The sequence below is a fragment of the Poeciliopsis prolifica genome, unplaced genomic scaffold (genome assembly GCF_027474105.1).
Source record: "Poeciliopsis prolifica strain line A6 unplaced genomic scaffold, Auburn_PproV2 SCAFFOLD034, whole genome shotgun sequence".
NCBI classification, from domain to species: Eukaryota; Metazoa; Chordata; class Actinopteri; order Cyprinodontiformes; family Poeciliidae; genus Poeciliopsis; species Poeciliopsis prolifica.
Genome location: NW_026562409.1, coordinates 698,096 through 718,030, shown reverse-complemented (window position 1 = coordinate 718,030; position 19,935 = coordinate 698,096). Strand labels below are relative to the sequence as shown.

The 19,935-nt window shown below is 47.0% G+C and overlaps 3 protein-coding genes across 4 annotated transcripts; all 3 read right to left on the bottom strand.

The window, feature by feature from the left end:
• Positions 1 to 3,445: 3,445 nt before the first annotated feature.
• si:dkeyp-113d7.1 (uncharacterized protein LOC407709 homolog) lies at positions 3,446 to 10,244 on the bottom strand. The gene is made up of 3 exons (XM_055051850.1): positions 9,849 to 10,244; positions 6,355 to 7,000; positions 3,446 to 5,501 (listed from the first exon to the last, which is right to left on the bottom strand). Exons 2-3 carry the CDS (start codon positions 6,781 to 6,783, stop codon positions 4,389 to 4,391), a joined length of 1,542 nt encoding a protein of 513 aa, XP_054907825.1. The 5' UTR covers positions 6,784 to 7,000; positions 9,849 to 10,244; the 3' UTR covers positions 3,446 to 4,388.
• Positions 10,245 to 10,645: 401 nt separating this feature from the next.
• Positions 10,646 to 14,834, bottom strand: LOC129373791 (zinc finger protein 526-like). 2 transcript variants are annotated; one of them, XM_055051877.1, is made up of 2 exons: positions 14,421 to 14,834; positions 10,646 to 14,356 (listed from the first exon to the last, which is right to left on the bottom strand). In XM_055051877.1, exons 1-2 carry the CDS (start codon positions 14,613 to 14,615, stop codon positions 14,111 to 14,113), a joined length of 441 nt encoding a protein of 146 aa, XP_054907852.1. In that variant the 5' UTR covers positions 14,616 to 14,834; the 3' UTR covers positions 10,646 to 14,110. The 2 variants fall into 2 exon arrangements, with proteins under 2 accessions (XP_054907852.1, XP_054907853.1); XM_055051878.1 differs by having other exon boundaries at positions 10,646 to 14,353.
• Positions 14,835 to 15,720: 886 nt separating this feature from the next.
• LOC129373784 (uncharacterized) lies at positions 15,721 to 19,718 on the bottom strand. Its single transcript, XM_055051871.1, has 3 exons — positions 19,171 to 19,718; positions 16,142 to 16,432; positions 15,721 to 16,058 (listed from the first exon to the last, which is right to left on the bottom strand). Exons 1-3 carry the CDS (start codon positions 19,547 to 19,549, stop codon positions 15,928 to 15,930), a joined length of 801 nt encoding a protein of 266 aa, XP_054907846.1. The 5' UTR covers positions 19,550 to 19,718; the 3' UTR covers positions 15,721 to 15,927.
• Between the last annotated feature and the right edge of the window lie 217 nt (positions 19,719 to 19,935).

Here is a 19,935-nt window from a genome sequence, read left to right as displayed (position 1 = left end):
TCGTCTCATATTTATTTTAGTCGCTATTAAAGTATTTCAATCAGTTTTAGAAAATGCAACTGATGTCACATCTATCAGCCAATCAGAATGGAGGGAGGCTTTTTCTTACATGAGAGAAACGTAACACAATCTTTAAAGGAAGGAGTTTTATCACAAATCAACTCTAAAATGCTACGAAAGACATAATAAGCATAAACTATTCAAGATTGAATACGTTTCTAAAACCAAGACGGAACATTTTCTGACTAAAACATGAAAAAAATGACGAACCAGAAAAAGTGGCTGAGATTTGATCAAACACTGACTTGGTCTCTGAGTTTACCATAGCCAACATGCTACAGATAGCCCACATGCTACAGATAGCCAACATGCTACAGATAGCCCACATGCTAGTGATAGCCAACATGCTACAGATAGCCAGCATGCTACAGATAGCCAACATGCTAGTGATAGCCAACATGCTACAGATAGCCAACATGCTACAGATAGCCAGCATGCTACAGATAGCCAACATGCTACAGATAGCCAGCATGCTACAGATAGCCAACATGCTAGTGATAGGCAACATGCTACAGATAGCCAACATGCTACAGATAGCCAACATGCTACAGATAGCCAACATGCTACAGATAGCCCACATGCTAGTGATAGCCAACATGCTACAGATAGCCAACATGCTACAGATAGCCAACATGCTACAGATAGCCCACATGCTACAGATAGCCAACATGCTAGTGATAGCCAACATGCTACAGATAGCCAGCATGCTAGTGATAGCCAACATGCTACAGATAGCCAACATGCTACAGATAGCAACATGCTACAGATAGCCAACATGCTACAGATAGCCAACATGCTACAGATAGCCCACATGCTAGAGATAGCCAACATGCTAGTGATAGCCAACATGCTACAGATAGCCAACATGCTAGTGATAGCCAACATGCTACAGATAGCCAACATGCTACAGATAGCCCACATGCTACAGATAGCCAACATGCTAGTGATAGCCAACATGCTACAGATAGCCAGCATGCTAGTGATAGCCAACATGCTACAGATAGCCAACATGCTGCAGATAGCCAGCATGCTACAGATAGCCAGCATGCTACAGATAGCCAACATGCTAGTGATAGGCAACATGCTACAGATAGCCCACATGCTACAGATAGCCAACATGCTACAGATAGCCAACATGCTACAGATAGCCAGCATGCTACAAATAGCCAACATGCTAGTGATAGCCAACATGCTACAGATAGCCAACATGCTACAGATAGCCAACATGCTACAGATAGCCAACATGCTAGTGATAGCCAACATGCTACAGATAGCCCACATGCTACAGATAGCCAACATGCTAAAGATAGCCAACATGCTACAGATAGCCAGCATGCTACAAATAGCCAACATGCTAGTGATAGCCAACATGCTACAGATAGCCCACATGCTACAGATAGCCAACATGCTACAGATAGCCAACATGCTACAGATAGCCAACATGCTACAGATAGCCAACATGCTAGTGATAGCCAACATGCTACAGATAGCCAACATGCTACAGATAGCCAACATGCTACAGATAGCCAGCATGCTACAAATAGCCAACATGCTAGTGATAGCCAACATGCTACAGATAGCCAACATGCTACAGATAGCCAACATGCTACAGATAGCCAACATGCTACAGATAGCCAACATGCTAGTGATAGCCAACATGCTACAGATAGCCAACATGCTAGTGATAGCCAACATGCTACAGATAGCAAACATGCTAGTGATCGCCCACATGCTAGAGACAGCTAACATGCTAGTGATAGCCAACATGCTACAGACAACCAACATGCTAGAGACAGCCAACATGCTAGAGACAGCTAACATGCTAGTGATAGCCAACATGCTACAGACAGCCAACATGCTAGTGATAGCCAACATGCTAAGGTTAAGGCTGGATAACATTTGGATTTTGCTCATTTTGGGGTTTCTTTGTCACCTCAAAAAAAAAAGTTATAATAAAAGAACTGCAGATAAAACAAGCAAATATCTAAAGTATTGAAGAGTTTGAACAATTATAAATTCATCCGATGGTGATACCTGATCCTCAGGTATCTGACCTCTGACCTTTTCCCGTTGCTACATTAAAAGAACACATCCTGTTGGAAATGCAGAATAAAAGCACTTCCTGTCCTATTCACCAGTGTAACACTTATCTGCTTCCTTCACTTTGTTTCCTTCATGTTGATGGACGTGATGCTGTAAATCTGAACATGTTTATTATTTAGAACAAATGGCTTAAACATGAATTTCAAAATTAAAACTCAGTTAAAAGAAGAAAAACTCTCCAGGATTTCAGTTATTTTTGTCATTTTATGCAATCAGTTACTGGTGTTGTGGTGCTATTTGTAATGAATTTGTTTCCCCATTAAATTCCTTCCTAAATCTACTGACAGAAGAAAAATTATTAATGAAAAGCTAAGCAGATAGACTGGACACAAAGATTATTAGCAATCCACTTCACCAGGTGTTTGAGCATAAGCTGCAGGTGAGTCAGATCAGCAGCAGGTGGCGCTGATCCCTGATGTTTAATGAACAGGAAGGTGAAAAAAGTCCTTGAAGCTTCAGCATCTTTTCAAGGTTTCATTTCAGTTTCTTTTTTCTGGACTCCGCTTTAACAACACGTCCTCTCGAGGAATATTTCCACCGAGTATTAAAAAAGTTATAAAATAAGAATTACATATATATTTATATAGATTTTGGCTTTCCATCATATAAATAAATAAACGGTATGAAACAAATGCATTTTTAGATTTTTTGAGCTGAAATAAATTACATTTGTTTTAAATTTTAGAGCTTCCTCCACCCTTTGCCCATAATTCATGTGTAATTTAAATTATGATAAATAATATAGTAGCTTTCAGAATCAAGCATTCATAGCCGGATATCTGTGGGAAAAAATAAATTTTTATACGTTTTGGTTTATCAGCAACACAAAAAAACCAATTCATTATAAAAAGTCCAACCAAGGTGGAGATTTGAGAAAACTCTGTGGAGACGTCATTAAATATCCAACGGGAAGTCCCTCTGATTGGCTGACGGGTTTGCGCTACACTGCCCCCTAGGTGTCAGGCGAGTTTCTGTGTCGCTTCCTGCAGATAGTGAAAATGATCCGCGTTCAAGTTTTTAAATGATGTGGAGATTTCCAACTTTATAAAGATTTTATGATGTAAAACAAAATGAAAATGAATTGAACTGACATTAAAATTTGCACTTGAATTTTCTTTTATTTCCATCTTTTTTTAATGTTTAAGTTATTTATTTATTACACATTTTAGTGAAAAAACATGTTTTTTTTAATGAGAATGTTTTCTTTTTTATTTGAATCATTCTTGGAGGCTCCAGGACTCTGCAGGTTCGTCTTGTGGTGATAAAGCAGAGGAGTCAAAGGTCAGGATGTAACATTATGTCTTTAATAACGTCTCCATTACAGGATGTTGCAACACTTCCTCTTTTTTCTTTCTTACATTTTGTTGGAGCAACATAATCCATTTGAGATTTGTACACAGTGAGCGATCTCCGTGGAGCTGGGGGGTCGGGATGTTTGGTCCAAAAGCCCGGCGTTCCCGCTGAGCTCGTCTGGAAAAATAATCTGGAATGCTTCGGAGCGGAAAGGAACGCCACCTGATTATCGTCAGCAACGAGACGCCGGCTGCGTCCCGGTCCGAGGACGGCTGGCCTCAGAGGACCGCCTGCTGCAGGCAGGACGCCCTCTGAGGCCAGAGGTCAACGTTAACCAGAAAACACCTGAAGTTAAGAACCAGAACCCACCGGAACCGGATCACAGAGCAGACGGAAGGAGCCGCAGAACCCTGACACGGCTTTTATACAGGAAGTTACTCTGGATGCGGCTCCTTTAGAACCGACGAATCCATGAGACAGTGGGTCCGGTCCGGTCCGGTCCGGCCCGGTCCAGTTGGTCCGGTGCTGCTGGTCTGATTCAGTAAAAAACTGGAAATATTTAAAAAACAAAACAAAACAAAAACAACAAACAAAAGAACATGAAACTTTGTGCTTGTGTTTCATAAGTACTCCAAAAATATGGACCGGTCCTGCAGAGCCAGTCCAGTTCCCCACTCCCCCACAGTATATAAGGTGAACAAACACACACACACACACACACACACACACACACACACACACACACACACACACACACACACACACACACACATTCAGCCTTGCATAATTCGCTCCTTTCACTCCGTCCACAGATAAAATGTAAAAGAGCACAAAGGTATGAAAATGTAAGAAAAGTCATAAAGAACCCTTTATATAGCGCTTGTATAAAAACAGGAATAATACTTTGACTCTCCGGAGGTTAAAGGTCGGGTTTAGCTGCTGTCGCTGCTCACGGCGCTGCTGCCGCCGTCGCTGCTGGTGCTGGCCGTGTCGGCCCGCTCCCGTTTGTGGATCTGCTCGTGTGCCTTCAGGTGACCCGACTGGCTGAAAGTCTTGCCGCAGCGGGGGCAGGCGTACGGCCGCTCCCCCGTGTGGATCTGCTGGTGCGCCTTCAGGTGGCCCAGCCGGCCGAAGCTCTTGCCGCACTGCGTGCAGCCGAACGGCCGCTCCCCCGTGTGGATCTTCTCGTGGGTCTTCAGGACGCCCGAGTTGCTGAAAGTCTTCCCGCACTGCGAGCAGGAGAAGGGCTTCTCGCCCGTGTGGATCTGGACGTGGTTGCGGTAGCTGGTCTCCTTGGTGAAGCTCTTGCCGCAGTGCTGGCAGCAGAACGGCCGCTCGCCCGTGTGGCTCAGCTGGTGCGCCTTCAGCTCCTTGGACTGGCCGAAGCTCTTACCGCAGGCGGCGCAGATGAAGGGCCGCTCGCCGGTGTGCAGCCGCTGGTGCGAGCGCAGGTCGTCGGCCTTGGTGAAGCCCTTGGGGCAGTGGGCGCAGACGTAGGGCTTCTGGCCCGTGTGGATCAGCTGGTGGCGCTTCAGGTTTCCGGCCTGGCCGAAGCTCTTGCCGCACTGCGAGCAGGTGTACGGCCGCTCGCCCGTGTGGATGCGCTGGTGCGTCTTCAGGTTGCCCAGCGTGCTGAAGTTCTTCCCGCACTGCGTGCAGGAGAACGGTTTCTCTCCCTGCATGTTGCGCGGTTTCCTGACCGTGGGACTCTGGGTCTTGGTGGTGATGAGCAGACCCAGTCCGGCGCCGGCCTGGCCCGCCCGGCCCGGCCCATCCGCGGCGGGCTGCAGCTCGTACAGCGTGCCCTCTCCAAAGTCGGGGTCGGGTTTGCCCAGCCCGTCTAGCAGCAGGGCGTCGGGCCGCAGCTTGTTGAGCTCGGTGCGCAGCTCGGCCATGTGGATGGACTCCAGGCCGTTGTGGTGCAGGTGGGCCGACACGGCGCCGGCCTCCGGGTACTCGGACTTCAGCGTGCCCAGCTCGGCGCTGTAGTAGCAGTGCAGGTCCACGGCGTGGTCCGACTTGATGTACTCCAGGGTGTCGGTGACCTGCAGGAGGAAAAACACCCGATGAGTCGGACCTGGAACCGACCAGAACCGCCACGAGTTCTGCAGACCGCAGGTCTACAGCGGAGCAGCTGAGAAAATCATTTCCATTTGGAGAACAAAGTCATAATTTTATAACTCCTCCATCACAATTTAAATATAAAACAAAGTATATTGAGCACTTATTAAGCTTTACTGTTAGAAATAAGAAAATATTTCATCTTTTAAAACACCATCATCAAATAGGCAGCAGAACTTTGAGGTAACTGAGCGAGACGGAGCCTCGTGTTGGATAACTGTCCAAACTATCATTAAAATGACTTTTTTTCTGCTAATACATATATTTTTTAAATATTGTAATTAATAAAAATCAGTCATGTATGATGTCGGCCATGTTTTCAGAATCTAGTAACTGCTCTAATGTGTTAGCATTTCAGCGATAGCATGGTATTTTTTTGGTTCTTCCATATTTTATGTTGCTGCTAATAAATATCACCAAGTCAGATTTAAAGGTTTATGATTTTGGGTCCAGACTGTTGAAACTGGGAGAAAGTTTATTAGTTTTATGATAACAATTTTTAACTAATCTAAAAAAAACTACATATTTAATAAAAACAAAAAGACATGCAACTAAAAAACAATTTCTAATTTATAAAAAGTAAACATTTAACTAATAATTAATGCAAACTAAACAATATTTAACTAATAAAATCAAAGTAAATCTAACTGAATTAGACAAAACGTCTCAGTGAAATGAATCTAAGTTGTAATGAAAACTCCAGAACCATCAAGACTCGGGTTCTGACCGGGTTCTGACCCGGCTCTGACCGGGCCGGGTCAGAACCGCCTCTAGTACCTGGGAGATGTAGTCGAACACGGAGCAGGGCTCGTAATGCGTCTTGTAGTCCAGCTCTGACGGGTCGCCCTGGTGGAACGCCAGCTGGTGGCTGTCATGGTGTCCGTGGTGCTCCGACTTGATGTAGTCGAGGCCGCTGATCTCCATCTTGATCTGGTCGTGGCCCAGCTCGGCGGTGGACAGCGGCTGGATCTCGGACAGGTCTACGGTCCGGATGGGTTCCAGGTCCCCGTCCTGCGGCTCGCTCTTCACGCACGGCAGCATCACCAGCGGCTCGGCGATCTCCGCCGCCAGCGAGCTGAGCGTGGGAGTGGGGCAGTCCGACGACAGCATCGCCAGCGTGGGGGGGGCGGCGCCATCCAGAGGCGGGGGGGAGCCGCAGTCCGGCGGCAGGCCGAGGCCCAGACACTCCGCCTCCAAGTCCGACATGGTGAGGGGCCGAGCCGATCCTCCTCACCGCTCTCCGTACCTACGTCTGAAGAGTCGCCGAGGCAACAAGCCACGCCCCTTCCTCTCCTCCTCCTCGCCCCACGGCTGCTGGGGGGGCGGCGGTGCTGATGGGGGGTGAGGGGGTCGACCTGAGAGGAACCAGAGACGGTGAGGAGAAGGTCCGAGTCGTCAACGCCGTCACCTGACTGGAACCAGCCTGCAGGGAGAGAGGGGGAGGAGAAATAATAGTATTATTGGTAATAATATTATTATTAGCAGTAATAATAGTATTATTATTGGTAATAATATTATTATTAGCAGTAATAATAGTATTATTAGTGGTAATAATATTATTATTAGCAGTAATAATAGTATTATTATTGGTAATAATATTATTATTAGCAGTAATAATAGTATTATTATTGGTAATAATATTATTATTAGCAGTAATAATAGTATTATTAGTGGTGGTTGGAGGAGCAGCAGCAGTATTAAGTTTTCTCTGGTCCTGCCTGGTTAAAGCTGCGGTTATGGTGTTTTTCAGTCACATTGTTTCATTTTATAGCACAATCCAGTAACTATGTCAGAAAGATGCTGACATGTCAGAAAGATGCTGTTCAATAATATATAAAATGTAACTTAAAAGAAATTTTACTTCCCGATTTAACGCCTTCAAATTGGGCCTCTGTCTCTTTAAAAGCTCCTGCTCGTTCCGAAGCTCCACCTCCAGGAAGTCATGCCAACATGTCTGTTGTCTCAACCCTGATACGTTTCTACCAAAGCTGCTCAGAGAACCTGATGCACTTCCTCCAGGTGTTTGCTAACTGCTACTGGCTAGTCTGAAGGAGTTGAGAGACGGGAGCTTGGAAGCTACAGCTGTGAGGAGGAGTTAGCTCCGCCTCGAAGGTGGGGGCAAAACTTCTCCTGCAATTTTTTTTCCAGTCTTTCTGCTGCAGACTGTGTTGCAGCACAACCTGCAGCAGGAAGCGTCATGTCAGGTTACTTCCTGCCTCTGAACTCCAGCAACTTTTGTCCTTCATGTCTCCAGATGTTGGGAGAAACAGAGTCGACATCTGTTTGGGAATAAAGTAGAAAACAAACGCAGCACGTTTCCATTCTGATCTTTAACTTGGTTAATTTTTGTTTCCTCTTTTGTCTGCCGGCAACAAAGGAGCTGATAATTAGCCATGAATCAGCATCGGTATGGGTAACGTACTAGTAACGTATCGGTAAATCTGGAACCATGCGACGTTTGTTTCCATCTTGTTTGTTGCACTGATTGTGTGTGTGATGTCTTCACTGAAAACAGAGATGCAATGACAGCAAAGTGGTTGATTATTTAATGTTAAAATGTTAAGGAAATGGATATCAATAATATTGATAAATGTTAATATTCATCTAGATATCTATTGTCCAACAGATCCAGACTGGACCAGAGTTGAATAAGGGTCAAGGTAAGGGTGATGCGTTCACTGACTCGGGCTGGGATGTGATGCGTTCACTGACTTGGGATGCGATGCGTTCACTGACTCAAGACTGCTTCCATCATTTTCAAATGTTTACGTCCAGATTTATCATTCTTCTTCTTTTGCTGCTGCAGAATTATGACGCATGTTTCACATAAAAGTCGGATAAACTGCGACGTTCAGTCTGCAGGTGCTTTGGTTTTAGTTCCACATCTGGAAGAGGAACAGATAACGGCATCACGCCACGTTAATTTGGCTCGTATGGAAATATTACTATTTGGGTCAATGTTAATATTTCTACCATAAACTGGAAAACATATATTTTCCAAACGAAAAGTCAACCACATCACTAATGTCACATCTCTGCTCCAAACTACCCACAATGCAACGCTGCATCACTGTCACATGGCCAAACCCCTCCACAAACACAAACAGCAACAAGATGGAAATAAAGACCAGTTTCTAAATATCTCACATCATTTATCGGTTCCATACGGTCAGGAAAAACCTCACAAACTTTACGTCACTGATGTCGAAGAAAGGAAGAGAAAAATCAGGAAACCCCAAAATCCTGGCAGGTTTGGGTTCATCTGTCAGAGATTTTTGTCACAATTCTGTCACCACAAAGGCATCAAGAACAGACATTTTGCTCGTCATCAGTGCTTTCAAAAGCTGTGATAATTCCTGTAATATGGCCACCAAAGGACTGCATGGATGAAATATTGAGCCGTTATATTAGTGGAGTCCCTCTCTGCTCTTTCTGGACTTTGGTTGTCGTTTTACTTGCTCAGTCTGGGGAAAACTTGAGTTAAATTAAGGGATAGAGCAGCTCCAGGTGATGATGCAAGGACTGAATTGGTACCAGGGTCAAAGGTCAAGCTGATGCCAGCTGATAAAGGCTGAGATGTTTTCAACAACGGTCTGGATGGGAATTTCTTTTTCCATTTCTGAACCTTCAGGTTTTTCTCATTGTTTAAACAAACGGAATCAAACGTCTGGGGATTTAAATGTTTTTCTTTTTTCCTCACTTATCCGTTCCTGGAAATACTCTAATCAAATTCCAGTTTTACAGGATTCCAGGAAGTGATCCGGAGGCGCTGACCGTTACCCGTCTGCTGTCACACAGCCACGCAAGCTCACGCACACCGGCCACGCACCGCTACCGTGACCTCCTCCCGGTGGCGGCTCTTTCTCCGCCTCCAGACAGCGGGAGAAAGCTGCTGCTGTTTGCGGAGGGAGTCGCTCTGCAGCCGCACCAGCAGGGCCGAGCCGTTAGCCGCTAGCAGCTAGCCAGTGGCCATCTTGTTTACGGAGAAGCAGCGGGGCTAGCTGCAGCTAGCATCCCGCAGAAAGTGAGAGTGAGGCGGGCGCAGGAGGAGACACAGCGGCCTCCTTCAGGCTGCCTGGCCGCTTTATGCGTCTCACAGGCAGGCTGCGGGCAGCAGAGACCGGCTGACACCCCGACACGAAGCCACAGAACCGGGGGCGATACGAGCGGCGGCCCGGTCCTCCGTCCGACCGTTAACAGGCTCCGAAGCGAGCGGAACTCCGAGGCTCGGGGCTGGGGAGAGGGAAATCCCCGGAGAGGGCGGCTCTTACCTGCGGGTGGCCCGCTTCATGGTCCGCTATCCTGGTTCTGCTCGGTTCGGTTCTGCTTCCCCTCAGCTGCGGCAGCTCAGTCCTCCGGACCCGCCACGTCCACCTCGGCAGAACACCCTCTCCTCCTCCTCCTTCTCCTCCTCTTTCACTGACTAATTCCCCTCCCTCCTTCCTTCATACCTTCCTTTCCTCCCTCCTTCCTCCCGCTCGTGCACACATACCCGTTCAGGCGGGTATCTGGGTCACCATGACAACGGCGCCAGTAGGTGGGTACAGCTGTGAGGGCGGGCGCGCGCAGAGCGGGCACGCGCAGTCATCTCGCGTTCTGCCGTTCGTTTGATCTCCATTGTTCCGACTGCACGCGCCGATGTGCTAATTTGAATTAGTGAATGAATGAGGAGCAGCACGCGCCACCCCCGCTGAGCCGGGGCAGCCAGGGCACGAGGCAATTATCTGACGTCACTACGTCCGAAAGATAAGTTTGTTTTCTTGAGGGAACCAAACACATTTCAGAATGTTTGTTAAACTGGCGTTTAAATAATTAACTTCTTTATTAATATTCGATCTGAGTTTTAATTTAAATGACATTAATATTATGTGCTATTATTTTTATTCCCATTTCTCTTGTCAGTTTTTGTCTTTTCCTAATTTATTTATATTAATTTGACGTATTTTTGTTCAAATGTTTTATTTTTTTTTATTTCATTTGTTCTTATTTGCTATACAAATAAAATTGGATTGATTTCATATTTCCACATGTGGTAAATGACAGAACCAAAAGCCAGCAGGCTGCGATGTGTGGTTGGGAACATTTATTTAGATTTTTACATTAAAAGTACCCGGTCTCATCGACTAAAACAGGTCAGAAATATTAGAAAAGAAACAAAAACACCTCCACCGTGGCCTTCATCATCATCATCACATCACCAGTTAAATAACAGACACAGAGCATGAATTAAAACAAACTGATGGTTGGTCTGCATTTCTTCTGATGAAGGCTCCATGCTCTTCATCACTCATGTTCAGACTGAAGAACGTTTACATTGATTCATCAAATTACAAAAAACACGCTATATTTTATAAAAGTATTGCATCAAATCCAAACAAACACAGAGATGAACTTTCTTTGTCAAACACAGTTCATCGACATCATACAGGAAGTAGAAACAAGATGTCCGAAGTACAAAAACAATGAGGAAATCCATAAGAATATGAACATCAGTCACGTTTGGCTGCATTAATAAAAACAGATAGTTCTGTAAAAAAAAAAATATATAATAATAAAATTAAAGATCTTTAAAAACGTCCCTTTCACCCCCACACCTGCATCGAACATCAGGAGGACCGAGAGTCGTTCCCTGAGGAACCCCAGAGTCCGTCCGTCTATCCGCTCCTGCTCAGCTGACCTTTTCAGACGCCTCTGCGCTCGCTGCTGGAGGTTCAACAGTAACATGGTTTTCTCTTCAAATAAAACAACAAAAACAGCTGAAATATGTACACATTCACGGCGTCTGGATGCGTCTCAGAGGACGACGTGAACCCGACGTCACGGCGCCAGCCTCCTTTAGAAACGTGGGATGGAGAGACGCGCACCCGCTGGAAATCTGCTCAACTGGGGAAATCTCAAACTTTAAATCTGACTGAATCACTCCAATGCTTAAATTATTGCTTTATTTCTGAAATATTACATCAGATCAATCAAACTTTATGTTAAAATGTTCCTAAATGCTGGTTTTAATTGGGTTTATTTTGATATTAAAACAATCTGGATAACAGATCGCTCCGATCACGGGTGCATTTCTCTCATGGCTTTGTAAACATGACAGGAGGAGCAGTGATTGGTTCAAGAGGTCACATGATCACAGCGCCTGTTGGAGGACACCAGGTAACCTCCAGGTAACGCTCACCTGGTTCCAGTTCTCCTCTGAAACCGGATCAGAACACTGAACTGAAGCTGTTCGGTAAAAGAAACGCATCATTTATTCTCTGTTTAAGTGAAAATGATCAACTTGCGTCAGATTTTTGGGGGCATTTTACATAATTTTCTTCTTTTCCCAAATTAAAGTGTTTAACATTTGAATTTTATTATTTTAATTCCCAAAATTACATGCAAAACACATTGAAAGGAGAAAACTTTAGCTTTAATATGATTTAAAAGCGTCGTAATAGACATATATCTGATAAAAATCTAAATATTTTGAAACGTTTTTTGAATCAAATCAATTCGACCAAATGTATTTGGTCGTATCCTGTCCATAAATCTCTACCAAGAAAAAATTAATAAATATTTGTAGATTCTAACATTTAAATGTTTGTTGTTTACCAAACAGCTTCAGCTTCTCGTGATTTTCTGACACGCACCCAAACAGAAACAAACGGTTTGCTTTAGAAAACTCCAAGAAAATCCACTTTGACGTAGCCAAATATCAGCGCTGTACATCTGAGGTAATCGGGTCTGTTTGGACACAGAAACACTTGTAAAAAATGAGGTATGTGAACACGGTGGAGGCTGAGAGTGCAAACGAGTCGGTCCAACCGAACACGAGGCGTTCGCAGAAGTTCAGATGTCAGCGAATCGAAAACCGGGAAATAAACAAAAATCGACCCCCAACAAGGTTTTTTACATGCCGGGTCGGCAGAGACCAAACCGAAAACGCTCTGCAGATCCTGACCTTCATCTCCGATTAGAAACCAGGAGCTTCATCACGAGGCGAGAAACGAAAGGATAAAAACAGAGTCTGTGTTCACGAGAAGAACCGAGAGATCCACCTGTCAGCTGATCCAGATCAAAACAATAAAAATCTGAGATTTCAGGCAGGAAAATCACGTCAGGATCAACGAGTCAGAGCAACAGGACATTTTCTGCATCCACAAATAAAATCTAAAGTTTTTTAAAAGATTACAGTTAAATGTAAAATATTCATGATTTTTGTGCCACGGCAAAAACTCAAATAAAAGCTATAAATTAATATGAAGCTCAATGTTTTTCATTTCAATATTTAAAAGAACTAAAAATCATTTTATTCCAAATTGCTTTCAAAATAAAAGTACAAATTTCAGGTTTTTCTTTCTGATCTTTATTCTTTAAATAATCAAAATTTGCTTTTCATCTTTTTTAAAATTTGTAATTCATTATAATTATATGAATATTAATATAATTTATCAAATGAATCTCTTTTTAAATTATTTTTAAAACTGTTCAATATTGAATTTGTTTTAAATTAAATTTACATTTTCTTATCTTATTTTACTCTTTCTTAAAACGGTTGAATAGTTTTTTGCATATTTTTTTATATCTGAAATCTTTGATTTCAAGCATAATTCTCTGTAATATTTGATAAAACAGTAAGAGCTTTTCTGATCTTTCATCTAAGTGCTAAAACTTTTAATTAAACGTCCCGATACCTTTTAGTTTTACGTTATAACTTATTATATTTGAATACGTTTTATTTTAAGCCCTTTCGGCTCAGCAGGGAGGGAAAAGCAAACGGCTCGTTTTGACTTGAAATCTTGCTGGCAGTGACGATGTGACGCCGCCGCGGACCGACCGGCTCCTCTCTGTAAACATCTGAAGCAACATGGCCGACAGGAAGTAGAGCGGGGGTCAGGGAACGACGCCGGCCAAGTGAGTAACCAGGAAGAGTCCGGTGGCACTTAGAAAGCCCGGTTCTGATCCGACATGTGGAGCGAAACAAAGCGTCAGGCGGCGGGAGGCCTCAGGGCGTGAGGTCACTTCCTGTCCACCTGGAGGACAAATTTACACACGGAGGAGGAGAAGAAGAAGAAGAGGGCCTCAGTTCTCCGGGTCCAGTTGGTTCCGATTCTGAGAAATTCAACTAGATGATCTCTAAATGAATTAAAGTTCTGAGTCCTGCATATCAGAGATCCTCTCTGGTTCCTGTAAAACCCAAAGTCCGAGTGGTTCTGGTTCTGGTTGGGAAGTTCTCAGAACCTCGTTTTATTTTCTTTGTCAGAAAAAGAAATTCTGGTAAAATTGGCCGCAGACTAACGGTTCTGTTGTCCTGATGGTAGCTGCAGCTCGGTACCGGATGCCTCGGGTCTGGACCTCTGGTTCTGGACCTCTGGTTCTGGACCTCTGGTTCTGGTTCCCTTAGTTAAATTTTTCTGCTTCAAACCCTAAAAATGTTTCTTCTGGCTGCAGAATCAGGTGGATACGGTTTCCACAACCAGAACTCTGCTCTGGTTCCGAGGTAAACGGGCCTCGCTGATCCCACTTCCTGCTGCCTTTCAAAGTAAAAGCCTCAGGACTGGTTGGGGTGCTGGGTCCGGACGTGGCTGTGCAGCCGGGTGTTGGACGAGAACCTCTTGCCGCATTCGGAGCAGCGCAGCGGCGAGGAGGCGCCGGCCGGCGGCGGCGATGAGGACGACGTGTCGGCGGCGGCCGAGTCGCCGGCGGTGTGCGTCTGGCGGTGAGCCTTCAGCAGCGACATGCGGCTGAACCGCCGGCCGCATTCCTCGCACTCCGACCAAACGCGCCGCCGCTTCTTCTGCCAAATGAGAGAGAGAGAGTCAGCCGACCAGAACCAGAACCAGAAGCTTCTCCTCACTCACCTTCCTCCCTTTGTCCCCCTCCTCCTCCTCCTCGTCCTCCTCCTCGTCCTCCTCGGCCCGGACCGTCGGCTCCGCGTCGTCCCGCTGGTCGCTGCTGCCGTTGGTTGCCAGGGCGATGAGCGTCTCCTTGGCGGCGGCGTCTTCGTCGTCTTCGTCCAGCAGCTGAGACGGCAGCGTGAGGAGGCGATGAAGCATGGAGGCAGAGGAGCGGCGGCCTGAGGGGTCAGAGGTCACAGATTATATGGTTGAAGATCCATCGGCCACCAGAGGGCGACAGACACAGAACACAAGTTACATTTCCTTTGGATCAATAAAGTGGTTTTTATTTAAAACTATATAATTTTCTGACATTTTTGCAATATTTTGCTAAATTTGTTTACAGTTTTATTGGTCATTTATTAAAAGATTATTCAAAAAAAGGAACCAAAAGTTTTTGTATGAATGTATTTTTAAAAAATTATCTTTTCTTATTTGACTGAAATAATTTTGCACAAAATTGCTTTATTTAAATTATTACTTATAACACTTTAAATTTATTAATTACACTAATATTTTTACATATTTTATTAATTTTATCATTTTAATTTTTGACATTTTAATTTACTACATATACATTGAATTAGCAGAATATTCAGATTTTTCAGCTTTATGTGCCTGATTTTCCAAGGCAGTAGATATTTGATAAATTAATATTGATTGCTCTGATAGAGCTGAAACTTTTTCCAAGTACGAGTTTCATTTACAATGAAAGTAAAACTTACGTAAAAACTCAGAATCTACTTTAATCTCACAATTATGACTTAGAAACACAAAACATTAAGACTTATTTTCAAAATTACTTTTATCATTTTAAATATGTCATTAACATTTAAATCATAACTTTAAAACGTAAACATGCTCAGCAGTCACTCACCCAGCGGCTCGTCGTGTTTTGAGTTTCAAAAAATCTTTAAAGTTGACAGGAAATTTCAAAATATCCCTGGACATAATGAGTTATTGTAATATTAGAAGGTTAATATCTGAACACCAACTATAAAGTCTTAAAAAATGCAAACACTTTACAGAAAACTTCAATAATAAGCAATGCTAAGTCTGATGATATCCTGGAACCCTGGATCTGGCTTCCTGTGAGATGTTCTTGTTTTTCATGAATAAATGAAACAAATGCAACCAGTTTTGTTCAGTGTGGTTCACCTGAGGGCTGAGCGGGGCCCCGGCGCGGCGGGGGGCCCTGGCGTGGCTTGGGGCCCCGGCGTGGCTTGGGGCCCCGGCGTGGCGGGGGCCCCGGCGTGGCGGGGGCCCCGGCGTGGCGGGGGGCCCCGGCGTGGCGGCGGCGTTGCTCTGGCCGTCGGCTGCTTCGTCGTCGTCGGGAGAAAACACCTCCATGTCTTCCAGGGGCGTCCAGCGGGGGTCCTGCTGGGGGGACGAGGGCGAAGGCTGCGGGATCACGGAGGTGGAGGAGACGAGGTCGCCATGGTGACCCCCGCCCTCGCTGGGGCCTGCCTCGTCACCCGCGGCGACTGTCTCCACCTTGACCTTTCATGGGCCAGACGTCGCTGCACCACTTCTGACCGAACACCTTGTCCAGGATGGGAACCCAGTCCTGGGCGGGAGTGGGGGCCGGGGGCGGCTCCGGCTCTGAGGAAGGGATTGATGTTACGGTTTACAGATCCGTTCAGACCCGATCAGAACCAGAGGACCAATAGGAGCGGATCACTCACCGTCTGCCGGCGCCGTCTCTTTGGACTCCTCGGCCGGTTCCTCCCGGGTGTCCTCGGACCCACTGGGCGACACCGAGTCGTTGACGGAGCCCCGCCTCCTGCCCCCGGCCCCTCGGGGCTTGTCCCCGCCCCCCCGCTCGGAGCTCCGCCCCAGCTTGTCCTCCAGCTGCTGCTGCTCCGCCTCCATCTTGGTGATCTCCAGCAGCAGGTCGTCGAACGACGCCTCCACGATTTTGGTGAGCTCACGCAGCGCGAAGGCCAGGACCTGCTCCATGACGGATTTCAGCTGGTCTGCAGGACGGAGACCAGACGGGTCAGAACCTCAGAACAACAGCCCCCACACCACACAGAGCCCGGCAACAAGCCCCGCCCCTCAGGACCGAAACACAGCAATGCTAACAAATTAACAAACAGTTTATTAGATTAAATCTGTTCCTCTGATTAAAGTCTATTTAGTTTGGCCTCCATCCAGCAGAGGGCGCTGCTGCTCATCCTGAAGCAGAGCCAGCTGATGGAAGGGAACTAATCCTGGCGGAGGAAAGAGAAACGGTCCAGAGTCCGGAGCGAGTCGGGAATCTGTTCACATTAGAGCCTTTTGAACTGAATCGAAAACATTTCCAGTTCTCTGTGGGAACTACAATGGGTTCAGGTTCTGATCCGTTCTTCAGGTTCTGATCCGTTCTTCAGGTTCTGCTGGGTTCAGGTTCTGATCCGCTCTTCAGGTTCTGATCCGTTCTTCAGGTTCTGCTGGGTTCAGGTTCTGATCCGTTCTTCAGGTTCTGATCCGTTCTTCAGGTTCTGATCCGTTCTTCAAGCTCTGATCCGTTCTTCAGGTTCTGCTGGGTTCAGGTTCTGATCCGCTCTTCAGGTTCTGCTGGGTTCAGGTTCTGATCCGTTCTTCAGGTTCTGATCCGTTCTTCAGACCCACTGACCTGACTCCAGCAGAGAGGGTTCTGGTTCTGTTCAGTTCTGCAGCTTTAAACAGTTGTTTCTGATTTCTTCCCAGGAACATTAAAGGTTCCAGTCCAGTCTCCTTCAGAACCAGAACCAGAACCAGAACCAGAACCAGAACCAGCCGTCTAATCTGACCCCCCTCCTCCTCTTCGCCCTCTGTCTCCATGACAACAAACTGATTTTAGGTCACCGTGTCATCTGACCAGAGTGTCACTGCAGTGACCTCATTGCATCACCCTGTTGCTGGCGTTAAGCCCCGCCTCCCCACACCTACGGCTGCATCTGATTGGCCGATGAGGCCGGCCGTCCTCCAATCCAGCAGCAGAGGCCATGATGTGTGTGTGTGTGTGTGTGTGTGTGTGTGTGTGTGTGTGTGTGTGTGTGTGTGTGTGTGTGTGTGTGAGACACTGAAACAGGTTGAAGCTTCTTCAGGAGTTTTATTTTGAAAGTCTGAAGCTTTACGGCTCCAGGATGATGAAATGGTAAACGGACTGAACTCACACACACATTCATTCACCGATTCACAGTTTGGGCTCAGAGCCCAGTGGCAGGAAGGAAGCTGGAATCCAACCTGTTCAGAACCTCGGACCGGATTCTGGACCCAATAGAACTGCACAGATGGGTCCATCTTAAAGACCTGATGTCTCTCTCTGCACATCTGAACTTCACGCATCTGGCAGCATCTCATCAGATTAAAATCCTAATCCCGGCCTCTTCCTCCCCGTTCTCCCAGTTTCCTGAAGGTTTGGTTTCTTTCTCATCCAGTCCAGCAGTCCTTTTCCCAGTTTGTCTCCTACTGGAAACACTGGGAGGAGTGGGAAGCTGCTGACTCTGGATCAGCGCCAGCGTCGTTCCGATATTCTTGCTGCAGAATATTATTGTTATTGCTGCCGTTAATCTTGTTCTTTATATTTTGTTTTTAACGTTTTAAGAACTTTTTGTTGTTGCTGCGGTTCCCCACTGCAAGACAATAAAAGTTGTTCCTATTCTAATGAACAATCGGACCGGACCGGCCCGGTTCCAGTTCCAGAGGTTCCGTTTGATCCCAGAGCAGCTTTCTGCTGTTTGAGCCCTTAATCTGTCCTGCTTGGAAAACATCAGAGTCACGGTTCCGACCCGTAGCCGGATGGATTTTTGACATTTTGTCCAGATTCACCGTCTGGCTTCTTCTGCTGCAGAATTATGACGCATGTTGGATAAAATAAGCATTCAGACGCATCAGGAAGTGGACCAGGTCGGATTGATTTGGGGTGAAAAACTTGGAAATGGGTTTTTCAGACTTCTGTCAAAGGTCGGTTCTGGTTCTGTTGCTGGACGACATTTATAGCTTCAAAGTGAATATGAAACCTAAACGTTTCTGTTGTTTTAAGAAAATAAAGCCAAACAAACCATCAAACGGTTGTTTATGTTTTCCAAAGATCTGATTGGTTCTGCCATGTTTGTTTCCTTCCTCCTCTAGAGGCCCGTCCCGCTGCGCTGTCCACTGTGCCTCTGCTCCAGGTAGCAGCGGCTGCAGTGACCTCCAGCTCTGACCTCTGGCCCTTCATCCCGGACCAGGAGCTCCCTCTTTGTCCTGGTGACCCCCTACCCCCTCCCCCACCCACTCCACCTGTCAAACCGGACTGTGGCTCATGTTTATGACCTCCATGCAGGCGGCTGGGTGGGTGTGGGGCTCGTAAGTTTATTTTTAACCCGCCCGGTTCCGTCCTTCCTCCAGAACCGGTTCCGTCGCCGGGAATCCACAGCTTCTGGAAACTAGGCCACATCCTCCCTGTAAGCAGCTTTGCGTGCAGCGACGCGGCGGGTGGGCGCTGTCCGCCCTCCGCGCCGCTTCGTCCCGGTGCGGGAGTCAGGAGAGTCCGGGGATGCGGGTTCCACCCCCCGCAGGCCTCCGTGAGTCTGCAGCCTGTTTACACATCTCACCCGCTTACGCAACGCCTCTCCGGCTCGGAGGGATCCCCCCACGGCCGTTTGTTTACGTGTGTGTGTGTGTGTGTGTGTGTGTGTGTGTGTGTGTGTGTGTGTGTGTGTGTGTGTGTGTGTGTGTGTGTGTGTGTGTTGGTTCAGCAGCTCACCTACGACCCGTCCTCTCTGCTCCAGGCGGCGGGTGTCCACAGCCGTCACGGGCGCTGCGGGTTCCCCGCCCCGCGCTCCGGCGCCGCGTGGCTCGGGTTTTGTCCTGCCGCCGTCCCCCCGCTCGTGGCCCGCCTTCCCGCTCCTACCGCCCGCCGCGGAGCCTCCGTCCTCCGGGGAGGTCGAGCCCCGGCCTTCGCGGCTCTGCAGCTGCAGGCGCAGCCGGCGGTTTTCCTGCTCCTTGGCGGCCGTCTCCAGCAGCAGGGCGTTCAGGCTGGAGCCCACCGACTTGCTGATTTCCTGGACGGCGAGCTGAACGACCTGCTCCAGCACGGACTCCAGCTGGCCCTGGAAAAACGAAATGTAAACGGCCCCGTTCATGTTTTCGGCCCCTCCGCTCAGAGGCCTCTCTCATTCTTCTGTTCCCGACCCTCCAGCCGCTCCCCGCGCCGACACCCTGACCGCAGACTGGGCGAAATCTTTCCCAGGTCGCGGTGCTCCTCCGGCGGCTGCGCGCTCCACGTCGCTCGCTGCTACTGCTGCTCCGCATGTTTTCCGACGACGGCCGAAAAGAGCCGAATAGAGGCGCAGCGACATTTTCCCGCCCACATGTGCTGCCTGGGCCGTGACGCCATTTTGGCTTTCAGAGAATAACAGCAGTAATTCCCAAATGTCAGACTTCCTGCCTGATTTTACTAGAGAAATACCCGGAAAATGAGCTGCACACCAAACAGCCGCACGTAGGTTAACTCCAGGTTCTGCTATAA